The 13,185-nt window shown below is 36.7% G+C and overlaps 1 protein-coding gene across 1 annotated transcript; it reads left to right on the top strand.

Annotated features, from left to right (window-relative positions):
- Positions 1-3,643: 3,643 nt before the first annotated feature.
- Positions 3,644-7,798, top strand: LOC129248843 (trichohyalin-like). The gene has a single exon (XM_054888456.1). It carries the CDS (start codon positions 3,644-3,646, stop codon positions 7,796-7,798), a length of 4,155 nt encoding a protein of 1,384 aa, XP_054744431.1.
- Positions 7,799-13,185: the final 5,387 nt, after the last annotated feature.

Genomic DNA, 13,185 nt, shown 5'->3' with positions numbered 1-13,185 from the left:
AAAAGTTTGTGCATTTAGGCTGCCCAAATTTTATCTTCCCGCTTTTACTGCTTTTGCTGCTCATCCTTCAAGTGGTCTGAAGAAGCAAATAAACAAAAAAATAAAGCGCAAGGAGGATAAAAGTAGCATTACAACAAAAGCTTCAAATGACAGGCATTTACAAAGTTTTAAATTTGTTGAAATTAATTGTACAAATTTGAAGTCGGCGCGCAGTGTGGTAACGAAGGAGTGTGGAACGAAGAACAGGCGAATTGTATGGGTTAAATTTACTTGAAAATATAGGATGAAATAAATTTAAGTGTGTTTACCCGGACAATAAAATTTACATTGCTAAAATTTTGAAAACATTGTTTATCCATGAGGAAATTTGAAAAAATTAGCTTTGACTACAAATAAAGCGTTCAAGTGAAAAAAGCGTATAAATGCTTCTTTTTCGCATTTTGGTTCAGCCATTTTCAGTCTGATACGTATTGTACTGATAACTTTAAACCCTTTTTTCTCGAAACTGCAATTTTCAAGTCGGCAGACTCACAGTTGATTTTGACTTGAAATAAGTTATTTTTTTAATTAACATTCTGGAAGGGAGTACGGATTGATGTCATAATGCACAAAACTCATTTGATAAACAATATTTGAAAAACAATTTTTTTTGAAAATTTAAATTTTTTCTTAATGTATTTTTTTCAAAGACACTGTTAATATACTATTTAAAAAAGGAACACAATTTTCGAAAATTTACAATAAATTTCAAAATTTTTTTTTTAATGTTTTTCGATTTAATGTTTTTTCAATTTGATTTTTTTTTTTAATGCATAATAGTGCAGACGAATGTCTTCATGCACAAATTCATTTGATAAACAATTTTTGAAAAACAATTTTTTTTGAAAATTAAACATTTCTCGTAATGCATTTTTTTAAAAAAAGTGGAACACAATTTTTGAAAATTTAAATTAAAAAAATCAATTTTTTTTTTAATTTATTTTTTTTCGATTTAAATATCTTAACGCACAAGATTTATCAAATATTTTTTTCGAATTAAATTTTTTGTTCGATTTAAATTTTTTGTTCCATTTGATTTTTTTAATACGATTTTTTGTTTGTGATTTATATACTACATTATAATTGGAAATGATCGTAAAATTGCGCATGTTATACCAACTGCTTCGTGAAACAAAGCTGATAATAAAATTATCATTAATTGAAAATCAGGGCCCATAAAATTAAACGAAACAGTGAAAACTGTTGCATGAGATGAGTTATATTTTCTCTTCATTTTGGTCTTGATAATTGGTACTAATGAGAGCTCTTACTTATTAGTAATCAGGCAACGTAAAAAACAAAAATTGGGAAATAACTCTTATTGAGGGTGGAAAAACTATTTCTCTTATATAAAAGTCAGTTCAAAAAATAAACTGTTATTTAGTCGATAATAAAAAATAGTTCACACCTAATAGAGCAACCTCTTTGCGGTAAGACTTACAACTTGTATGCCCATGGAAAAATAATGTAAGCAGTTTATTACAAATAAAAAAAAACGAATTTTTCAAGATATTAGTTTACGCAATTTTGATGAACGACTGAGCCACAACAGTCTATTAAGTTGGTCCAGTATTGGCGAGGGTGGTATCTAATATTATATAATATGAAAAGAACAGATGAACTGTTCAACTGATAAGCTTACAGTCGAAGATTGACCAGAATTTACTTTAGTTTTCATATTTCAAACGCAAGGCAACTTTTTTTTTTCGCTAACAGAACTTTTCTATATTTAAAAATGTTGGCCTTGTCTCGATAGAAACAAGCTCAACATATAAACTAGATCGTTCTGTAGCCCTTCAAGTGAAAAAGAAAAGGAGTGGCCACCATAACGGAATGAGTTGGTGTGTGACCACAATTCCAAAGTACGCAGGCTTGAATATCCGAGCATGAAACACCGGCTCATAAAAAAGTGATTTATATCGCTGTTGCCTTTCGGCCGACAATGGCAAGCCTCCGAGTGTATTTCTGCCATGAAAAATCTCCTCATAAAAAACCATCTGCCGCTCGAAGTCTGCATACAACTGTGGGTTTCTCCATTCGTGGAAAAGCCCCAAGACACACAGCACAAATATGAGCAGGAGTTCGGCCAAACACCCAATAAGGAGTGTAATGTAGGGTAAAATGAGGGAAAAATATTTTTCATTAATATCTGAGACTATGCCGCGTACTTCCTGAAAGTTGCATATAGTCGAATTCGTAATTCGCAAACCATTGAAAGTTCAGTGCAAAGTGCTAATCCAGCAAAGAGCTAGCATTCGTACTCGCATATTACATACGTCCGTTTGCAAGTCGATCGAAGCGTTACTACGTAGATACATTAGTAAGCAGAGGCACGGTATTCTTCAATGACTTGCAGTATTTCGTGAAGTTATTAATATAGATTCTGACTGAATCAGCTATTTTTATTTTTTATTTATTTTATTGATTTTAAAAAATAAGAAAACAAATAATTTTTCCGCAACAATTTTGAAAAAAAAGTAAATAAAATAAAAAATATATAAAAAAAATTTTGTTTTTCAAAAAGTAATTTTGTCCTGGAGGTTTTTTTTTTCAGAAGTTATTTTGTTCTGGAAATAAGTATAAAATATTTAAAAAAATTGCAAATATTTTACTTTGAAGAAATCTATACCAAAATTTTCAGCATTAAATAAATCTTAAAATTATAATATCATAAAAAAATTTTTAAAAATCTTTTGAGTTTATTTCCTTCTATACTCAAACCTACATATAAACCAATTTTCGGAAAAATTTACGACCATGTCCAAAAACTTGTATCGCTCATTTAGACGAGCGGCCAACGTTTTCAAAATTATCGTTAAATTCCCAATGGAAAAATGCACTTTTCAATTAATTTGGTATAAAACGTTTACAGATGCATATCATTTCATCTTTTCTTTTAATTTTCTTCCATAAATGTTCAAAAAATTATAAATTGTGACTTACTTAAAAAACAATTTAAACTATTTTTTGTAGGAGGCCTCAGGCCCCACGTAAATTGCACAAATTTTGGAGGTAACATCAAGAAAACTAATTTTTTTAAAGGCAACTCAAATATTTGTAAATCATCAGTGCTAGGTTTTGTCCAGAGCGCTTCTCCGATTTGCGGTCTGCACCTCAGCGCTACGGTAGATGGTCCCTTACGATTCGATTCATTTCGAATTCTGATCTTACTAAATGGTATTCCATCACAAAAGTATTTGGCTATGGTGTCTGTTGGAATAAAGTTTTGCCTAATTTGAAAACCTTCATTTTCGAGAATTTTTTTTATCTATTGAAAATAGATATCAACAAACCACTCCTTTAAGCTTCTAAGTAAATCTTTAAGAAAACTCATAAGAGCTCAAAAATAATACTTTTAATAATCTGATTTACCTTCAAATTGTAAAATACTTTTACGTCACATCACAAGAAAATTTAAATAAAAATGCCAATGTTTTAATTTAAATTTTTCAAAAATGTATTTTGTTCTGTTGTCTGCAAAATTGTATTGTGTACATTTTTTATAAAAATTCTAATTTAAAAAAAATCTCCCCCAACGCATCACTAATGAACTGATTGGTTTACGGTCCAACAGCATTGATACTAAGCCTCACTCCTCAAAGCGATGGGAGCAAAAAAAAGTCGTTTGAATTCAGGGCAATGCCCTAGCGTTGAGTTGAAAGATGCAGCAACACTAAATGCCATAATAGGTACGAAAAATCGCAGAAATGGAAAAAATAAAGAGAACACAGTTATTCATAGCCGACATAGCAGCTACAGCATGAAAAACAACAATGATGTGCACTGCCTTTGTCGCAACGCCAAAGGTGTGAGACCACAGAGAAAATTGAGCGATCTAAGTGCCTCTAATAATACTCGGGCTCTGAAATTCAAACAACCACTGGATGAGACACAGAGAGAATTTGAAGGCAAGGCGAGACCAAAGGCAAGCGAAATACCAGCGAAATTAAATCGATCTCATGGGTCTGAGAAATACAGCAACTGTGCAAAAACAACAGCAGGGAGGACATACGGGGTGGAACCCGGAAATAAGCTCCAAGATATCAGTTCACATAGCGCAGTGTGCTCTTGTAGCACTTGTAGTAGGCGCATGAGAGAACTGTCAGATGCCGAAGCAATAGCAAGGGCCATAACAGAATACTGTTCCATGCAGCGCCAAAATGCGCAAGATAGAGAGAGGAATCGCCACAGACGCGGCACATGCAATTGCCACATTTCAGCGGGATATAATTGGCAACAACAAGGAACAGTAAAACCAGATCTGAGAGAAGAAATGCACCAAATGTGGGACTGCGCGCAACGCAACAGAAGTCAGGTAAAGAGTAGCAAATTTTCAACAGAAACAAACCATTGGGAAACAGAGCAAATGAAAAAAGAAATACAAGTTCCACAAAGTAGACACCAACAGATCCGGAGGCAAAATCAAACAAGACAAAGAATTCAGTTAGTAAAAGAACCGCAAGTTATGAGAAACAATATCAGAAGACAATATTGTGCGGAACTAGAACAAAATGCTGAAGAACAATCCGAAATGGAAGAAATCTCCGTAGAGGATATAGAAGTACAAAAAGTGCGGAGCGCAAAAATGGAAAGATATTCGCCCGTTGCTTCAAGAAGAGAACACCAACCACTTAGAAGGCAAACCCAAGAAAACAAAAGAAGACCCCGAAGTCATTCAGTAGAAGAAACGGAAAATATGAGAAACAACGTCAGAAGACAACCTTATGCAGAGCAAGAACAAAGTGCTGACGAGCAATCCGAAAGGGAGGAAATCTCCATAGAGGATATGGAATTAGAAGTACAAGAACATGCAAAAGGTTGCAGATGTTGTGATTGTCAGCAAAACAAAACTGCTGAAGAGGAATCCGAAGTAGATGAAATATCCGTAGAGGACATAGAATTAGAAGTACCAAAAGTGCGGTCCAAAAAAATGAAGGGAGATTCAGCCGTTGTTCTACAAAGTGGACACCAACAGCTCCGGAGGCAAAATCAAGACAAGAAAACAAGACCAAGAAGTCATTTAATAGAAGAACGACAAATTGATAGAAGCAACTTCAGAAGACAACCTTACGCGGAACAAGAACAAAGTGCTGAAGATCCATCGGAACGGGAAGAAACCTCCATAGAGAATATAGAATTAGAACTACAAGAAGTGCGGACTGAAAAACTGGAGAGAGATCCACCCGTTGCTTTAAAAAAAGGACACCAACCACTCAGAAGACAAACCCATGAAAATAAAAGAAGACCACGAAGTCATTCAGTGGACGAAACGAAAAATATGATAAACAATATCAGAATACAATCTTATACGGAACAAGAACAAAGCGCTGAAGAACAATCCGAAAGGGAAGAAATCTCCATGGAGGATATGGAATTAGAAGTACAAGAACATGCAAAAGGTTGCAGATGCTGTGACTGTAAGAAAAACAAAATTGCTGAAGAGGAATCCGAAGTAGAAGAAATCTCCGTAGAGGAAATAGAATTAGATGTACAAGATGAGTGGACCGAAAAAATGCCTGGTGATTCAGCCGTTACTTTACAAAGTGGACACCAACAACTCCAGAGGAAAAATCAATACAATAAAACAAAACCAAGAAGTCACTCAGTAGAAGAAACGCAAAATATGAGGAACAACGACAAAGGAAAATCACATGCGGAACAAGAACAAAATGCTGAAGAGCAATCTGAAATGGAAGAAATCTCCATAGCGGATATAAAATTAGAGGTACAAGAAGTGCGGACAAAACCCAGAAGTCATTCAGTAGAAGAAACTCAAAATATAAGGAACAACGTCAGAGGAAAAACATATGCGGAACAAGAACAAAGTGCTGAAGAGCAATCCGAACGGGAAGAAATCTCCGCAAAGGATATAGAATTAGAACTACAAGACGTGCGCACAGGAAAAAAGGAGAGAGATTTGCCCGTTGCTCCACAAAGTGGACACCAACAGCTCCGGAGACAAAATCAAGACAATAAAACAAGACCAGTAGAAGAACGGCAAATTGTTAGAAGCAACTTCAGCAGACAACCTTACGCGGAACAAGAACAAAGTGCTGAAGAGCAATCCGAAATGGGTGAAACCTCCGTAGAGGATATAGAATTGGAAGTACAAGAACATGCGAAAGGTTGCAGATGCTGTAATTGTAAGAAAAACAAAATTACTGAAGAGCAATCTGAAGTAGAAGAAGTCTCCGTAGAGGATATAGAATTAGATGCACAAGAAGTGTGGACTGACAAAATGGGGAGGGATTCGCCCGTTGCTTCAAAAAGAGAACACCATCCACTCAGAAGGCAAATTCAAGAATTTAAAAGAAGACCACGAAGTCATTCAGTAGAAGAACCGCAAAGTATAAGAAACAATAATACAAGGTTATATTATTCGGATGAAGAACAAAGTACTGAAGAGCAATCCGAAAGGGAAGAAATCTCCATAGAGGATATAAAATTAGAAGTAGAAGAAGTGTGGACCAAACCAGTGCTGAGAGATTCGGGCGCTGATCTACAAAGAGGGCACCGATCGTTCGGAAGGTATAATCAAGACAATAAAACAAACCCAAGACGTCATTCAGTAGAAGAACGGCAAAATGTAAGAAACAGCAACCGAAGGCAGATTCATACTAAAGGTTGTTTATGCTGCGATTGTAAAGAAAGAAGAAAACTAAGAGAAATCATGCACGAAAGTGAAGTATTGGTAAATAAAACAAATCTGGAAACCCGGTCAGAAGAGGAATCAATAAGCGAAGAACGAGGAATATTATCCACAAAAAATATGCAAAATAGACCTCAATCGCACCCAAATAGAGAGCAACCACAAAGTGAACAATTTTCAACGACGGATATAAAGGTACAAGTAAAAACAAAAAACGAAGCTGAAAACAAACGACGACCACGCAGAAGTGTAGAAGACGATTCACGAAATAGGCGAAGCAGCAATCAGGCTAGACAAAAGAGAACGCCACTAGTAAGCACGGAAGGAAAAGATATTTCTGTACGAAAACGAGGATTACATTCACAACAAATTGAAGCTATAGAGGGCGACGAACAATCTGTATCAGAAGCAGTGGCCAATGAAGAGAAGTTACAAAATCGCAAGAGATCACGAAAAAAATCAAGGGAAGGAGGTCACAACGGTTTCAGTAACTATAGAAATGATCGATCAGCAGAGGATAAGAGCAGACGTAGTAGCGAGAGCAAAAAAGGCGAAAGAAAGTCGGACGCTTTGGTAGCGGAAGTAAAAATAACAAGAAGAAAGCAACGAGTTAAAGATAACTACCAAACAGAACGACATCGCAAGAAAAAAACAGGTGTGCCATTAACAAAACGCTGCAAATTCAGCGAGGACCCATATACGGACTCTAAACAATGGCGTCTAGATGTGGATGGAAGAGCTGACGCTAAACAACGCCGCGCTGAACAACAAATAGCACTACAAAAACGGCTACAAGAACAAACGAAGGACACACAAACACAACATAAATGCTGCTGTTGCAATCCACTGCCACGCTGTTTCCCACAATCTTTCTGTGAATTATGCTCAGATTCAGTTACGATGAGTTGCTGTGAAGAACCGCGGCCACCAACTCCCAGTTTTCCGCCAACATTATGCAGCTACCCATCACCATCGTGTTGTTTCTCACCACCTCCTCATTGCTTCGAACCACCGACATGCTTTGGACCAGAGTGTCCCTGCTGCTGTCAACCAATCCCATATTGGTGTACACCTTCCAGTAGTTGTACAACACCTGGCTCAATTCCCTAATTGAAAATTTGATAACTAGACAGATGAGTATCAGTAGAGGTGTAAGTTGTAATGGTAATGGCCTGTTTTACTATCTGAGATCATGTCAGTGCTAGAGTGAAAGAAGGCACTGCTTAAAAATATGCGATAGCAAATATGGGCATGAGCTATGCGAAGAAAGTGAAGAATAACTGACTTTGAGCTTAATTTTGCATAGCATATTTTTGGGCAGGCTTGAATAATATAAATCTATTCAAATTTTATTCTCGGCACATCAGAATGTTTATAATTGACTATGTAGACCTGTCATTTGTAGTGTTTTGTAACAATAAAAATTGTGTAAATGTTAAAAATGTGAATTTTTTATTTCCTCCTTAAACAGTTGAACAACAGTAATTCTTTCGTAAATCAAGCAAAACCATGTCTGCCGTTAATTTCAAAATGTATAACTTTGCGAAGGCAATATTTTTGTTTTTTCTCTTTTTCAGTTAAGACATGAAGGACTACAACTTAACACATAAAATCAAGAAGACATGCAGTTACTATATCAAATCACACCGATTTAGAAATCTCTAATTTTCCTAAGTGCACCCGTTCATTCGTTCACAAGGTTCGCTATGGATTGGGAACATCTGGCGACGCAAAAAATACTGAAACTGGCCGAGATGCAGAATTTATTCAACAAGTGCAAACGATCAACGACAGTCCTTGTTTAATATTTCTGAAGGCCTTATCCGTCGAGTTGTCCATGAATACCTCCGGCATAATTCTTACGTTAAGCGCAGAAGACAGCTTATGTCGGAACTAACACGAAAATAAGAACCCCTCGGTACTAACATCAAGTATTTCGTCGGGAGGTGATTTGAGTATTACACTCAACGTCAGTTACTGTCCTAGTGCAATAAGTCCCTGTTACGACCCACTGTAAATTATTTCAGAAGAGCCACCCCTGTCAAATCTGTATGCTTCCTCCCACTATGTAGCTGTCCATATCATAGAAAAGTTAGTTTGTAAGAGTGGTATCGTCAATTTACCTGGTTTGCTGGTTTATGAACTTATTGGCGCTCGCGCATCCTCCTGGCCAGCTCGCTGTACCGAAATTGTTGCATTATTTCGGTAGCCATGTGCTGTACTTTGTTCCATGTTTTCTGGCTCATCAACATCAGAGGCACTAGGTTCTCGGGCGTGACGCTGCAGCCGAGACTATCTTCCAGTTTACCATTAGACTTCTGAAGCGGAGTCTACTTCACCGTGCTTTCTCTTTAGCCAAGCTTCAAATTCGGGGATGAGGCGCTTGTCTACCGGCACTATCCCATCGTGTCTGCCACTGGTCTATGCACCGCTGTTTTGTGGCTTCTCTGTCTGCCAACTGACCGTTTTAGTGTTTGAAATTACGAGCGAGCTGCTTCAAGTTCATATAAAGTGGGGATTCATATAAAGTGTTTTCTTACGGCTATCAAATAAGGAGAGAAGGTCGATTCGAACATGCTGCAGAGATAATCAAAATTAAAACAGTATTTGTTCTAAAGAAAGTAATACTCGTCGTAGAAGTTCTTCTCGTGGCGATGGAACAGCACGTTTCATGTGGCTGTCAAATGGAGATCATGGGTATAGCCCAAATTTTGCCTGTTTGTGGAGCTGAGGAAGATGACGCTGACTAAAACTATAAGCAAATTCATAACTGAATAACTGAGGTGCATTCAACAGATGCGCCAATTCCAAAACAGGTATGTAGCTAAGAAAAAAAGTGTTACCCTACATATTATGTAGGGGGACTAAATCAAAACGATGGGAAAATTGATTCTGATTTTATCTTGAAGCTACACTTATGAGACTACTTATAGGAAAAAGAGTTGGTCTCGAGCTTGTTTTAAGTAGCTGGGTTGATAGTGTGGACTAGGTACTAGGCACAGCTCCAGAGAAAAGTAATCGTCCAGGTGTTTGAACCTATGACCGGTATAACCAATTGGAGAACGCTCGTCGTGAGCCGACCGAATCGTCAAATTTCTAATTCACAACTTCGAGCGTTGCGTCGGTTTTATGGCATGTAGGTTGATCTTGTTGGATGTAACAATATTATCGAGCTTTGGTTTTAGAAAGTAGGTTTACATCGCTTTATACTGGGAACCACTGACGGTAATGGTGTCTCCTTTCTCATTTCGAAAGAAATAAGGTCTGATGATGACGCCATGGCATAAACTGCAGAGTCAATCTTTGCGGATGCACTGATGCACTTGCGGATTTTATTCACTCCAATAACGGCAATTTCGATTATTAGCATAGTACTTGTTCTCGTATTTACCTACTAGATCTCAGTTTATGCCACTAAAACGCACGACCTTAGTGTCACTAAATTAAATCTCGCCAAAAGTCATTAAACTTTCGCTAAGTAAGTTCAGCGATTCGAAGGAAAAACAATTTTTTTTTAACGAATGTAACGACATATCTTTGTCATTTATGGTTGGATCTTTGAGTTTGATATATCGAAATTTTCGTTTCGAGAAGACAAACTGTTTTGTTGCAAAGTTAAAATTTTTGAAATCAATATCCAGTACCTCGTCCTATTATTTAGCATAAAGCCTCACTAGTACCAAGCTGCCCGGGCTAAAATTCTTTGAGTCAATGTTTTATAGCTCCCTCAGCTTTATTCTTATTTGCTTGAAATTTCGACACAAAAAGGTTAACTTTTTTAAATATTAAAAAAAAAACACAAAAATCGGTTGGTCACTAGTACCAAGCTATTAATTTCCGGCAGACGTTGCACACACCGTCCGTCCGTTCACCAAAAATAGCGCCAACTTTTCCCATCCCAAGAATATTTGTTTAACAATGATGACGAACCCAAATCCGCCAATGCGTCCAGATGGCTACAGAAAGATATTAGCAGCCCCCAAAGAGCGATGTAATGTTTTCGTCAAATGTTTCATCATCATTTGTTTCTGTTTATCCCATTGGAGCATAGGTCGAATGATCGATTCATATGTTTTTGTTTTTATTTTATTTTTTTTTTTTGTTAAAATAATACTTTAGACTCAAGAGTGTACAGTAAACTTGTTTTCCTTATAAGTATTTAAACATCTCGGCACTTTATAAAGTTTTTCTTATTCCATTTATTTGATTACATTTTTTTAGTCAGTTTTTTGTATACCATTTGCATCATTCAAAATGACGTTTAACCAAAACAAAATAACACATACATATATTTTCCTCTTATCTGTTTAGATTTACATTTGCTCATTATTTTTCCTAAATAAAAATTTACTTCAAAAATTCTTAAATTATTTTTCTTGGTAAAAAACCTCCGCTGTTTTCCTTCTCGCAGAAACATAACCACAAACGCTGAACGTGCCATGGATTTTCATTGCTGCTGGACGAAGTAATGGGATGTGGAAAAAGTCGACCTCGGCGCAGTAGAGATAGAGATAGACGCAGGGCTCAAAGGCAATATCAGAGCCGCAGCCGAGGCCAGAGCCGCAGCCAAAGCCAGAGCCGCAGCCGAAGCCAGAGCGGCAGCAGCAGACAATCAGATGAGTCGTATAGAGATACAAGAGATACAAGAGATAGAAGGGATAGAAGAGATAGATCTAAGTCAACTAAATCTGGGCACGACGATCTGAAGTATTATTGTGGATCTTTAAAAGTAACCAGCTATGAAGGAGGACGTTCACAATCACAGACTAGGCCCAAGTCTTGCTCCAGACAACGGCCACGATACCCTTCTCCAAGAGCTCCGCCTGTACAGTCAAACTGCTCTTCGATAGATATCCCAATCGAAATTCCATGTCCTCATAGACAACAACGGGCACCTCCTACTGAATGCTGTTGTGATAATGAAGAAAGCGATCGGTCGTCATTCGTGGAAGATCAAGTGACAAATGAAGAGTGTGAAGGAGGTGTTAAGATATGTCTGACACTAAAGTCACCGCGAAGACACTGAGAGAAGAGAAATGGACAAATTTGTCGTATTTACAAAAATATTGAATAAACCAAATTCATGAAAGCAATACAGGAAAGCAGCTTTACTCCAAACGACGTACTGGCATACATATATATGCGAAATTTTGAAATCTGCGTTGCTTTGATTTCTTGCAAAAATGCACTATTTACAGGTGTACAATACGAGTACCAATTACTTTTTATATATAATTTTTATTGAAAATCCAAAGTAATTGATAATTCTGCGAAATTCGCTACGGGCTGCAATAAATATTTTTTGAAAATGTAAGCTTGTATTTGTATGTAAGTGAAATCGAAGCCTGTATCCAATGCTGCTGTTGCCTATTCACTCGATATAACAATTAAACTGTAGATCGGTAATTAAATCAACAATACAATAAATATGTAAACAAATGCCTCAATCAAGGACGGTAGCTTTTTACTTAATGTTGCATGGAAATCATTGAGCTTACCGTTACTGTTTGGCACCTAAGTGCTATTCATTTATATGTATTTAAAAAGTTGCAAACAGAAAGGAATGCAATTGAAGGAATTCATTACGAACAAACGCTGCAAATTCAAGTGAATATTGCTCAACAAAGATAAGATGACTTACCTACTAATACAAAATTATCCTGAAAAGAAAAACAACTTTAACTTTACATGCATAAAAGGTGGCGCCAAATATATCACCTTATAGGAAGACTAAGAATTTTAGCAAATGACGTCGCACATCAATCATATTTGGCACTTGCGAACTAAATAGCAGCGGCATACAAGCAGACACCTAAAGTAATTTAGTGAACAAGTAAAAAAAAGATTGGATGATTAATTTTCCGCCAGTTTGCACATATACAAGGAAAGTCGTCCTAGATATTGTGTTGGGGAATAAATTCGTAGCCGAATGGGTTGGTGCGTGACTACCATTCGGAATTCAAAGAGAACGTAGGTTCTAATCTCGGTGAAAGACCAAAATGAAGAAAAAGTTGTTTCTAATAGCGGTCGCCCATCGGGAGGCAATGGCAAGCCGAGTGTATTTCTGCCATGAAAAACCTCCTCATGAAAAACCTCGTCCTGTCATTCGGAGTCGACTTGAAACCATACGTCCCTCCATTTGTGGAACAACATCAAGACGCACACCACAAATAGGAAGAGGAGATCGGCCTAATACCAAACAAAGGGTGTACGCGGAAATTACACGGTGCAACACTGAAAATACACCTGACATATTACACACTGTAGGTTGTTTATATGATCGAATAATGCATAAAAATATTTTTGTTATTTTTGTTGTACGCTCCAATTTTTATTTATTTATAAAAAAAACCGTTTTTTTAGACTTTGCGCGGTAATCTACGGATATCTCAGTCATTTTTTCACCGATTTTCAATATTTTATATGTTTTGAAAATGATATTGTCAGACCTTTCAAATGATGTACAACAAGTAATTATTCAAACTAGTTAGTTCTGA

The sequence above is a fragment of the Anastrepha obliqua genome, chromosome 5 (assembly GCF_027943255.1).
Source record: "Anastrepha obliqua isolate idAnaObli1 chromosome 5, idAnaObli1_1.0, whole genome shotgun sequence".
Taxonomy (NCBI): domain Eukaryota; kingdom Metazoa; phylum Arthropoda; class Insecta; order Diptera; family Tephritidae; genus Anastrepha; species Anastrepha obliqua.
Note: the sequence above shows the minus strand (reverse complement) of the source record. Positions and strands in the feature narration are given on the sequence as shown.

What these genes read in the sequence shown, in the direction of transcription:
- LOC129248843 (XM_054888456.1), top strand. Translation starts at nt 3,644, where the DNA reads ATGGGAGCAAAAAAAAGTCGTTTGAATTCAGGGCAATGCCCTAGCGTT.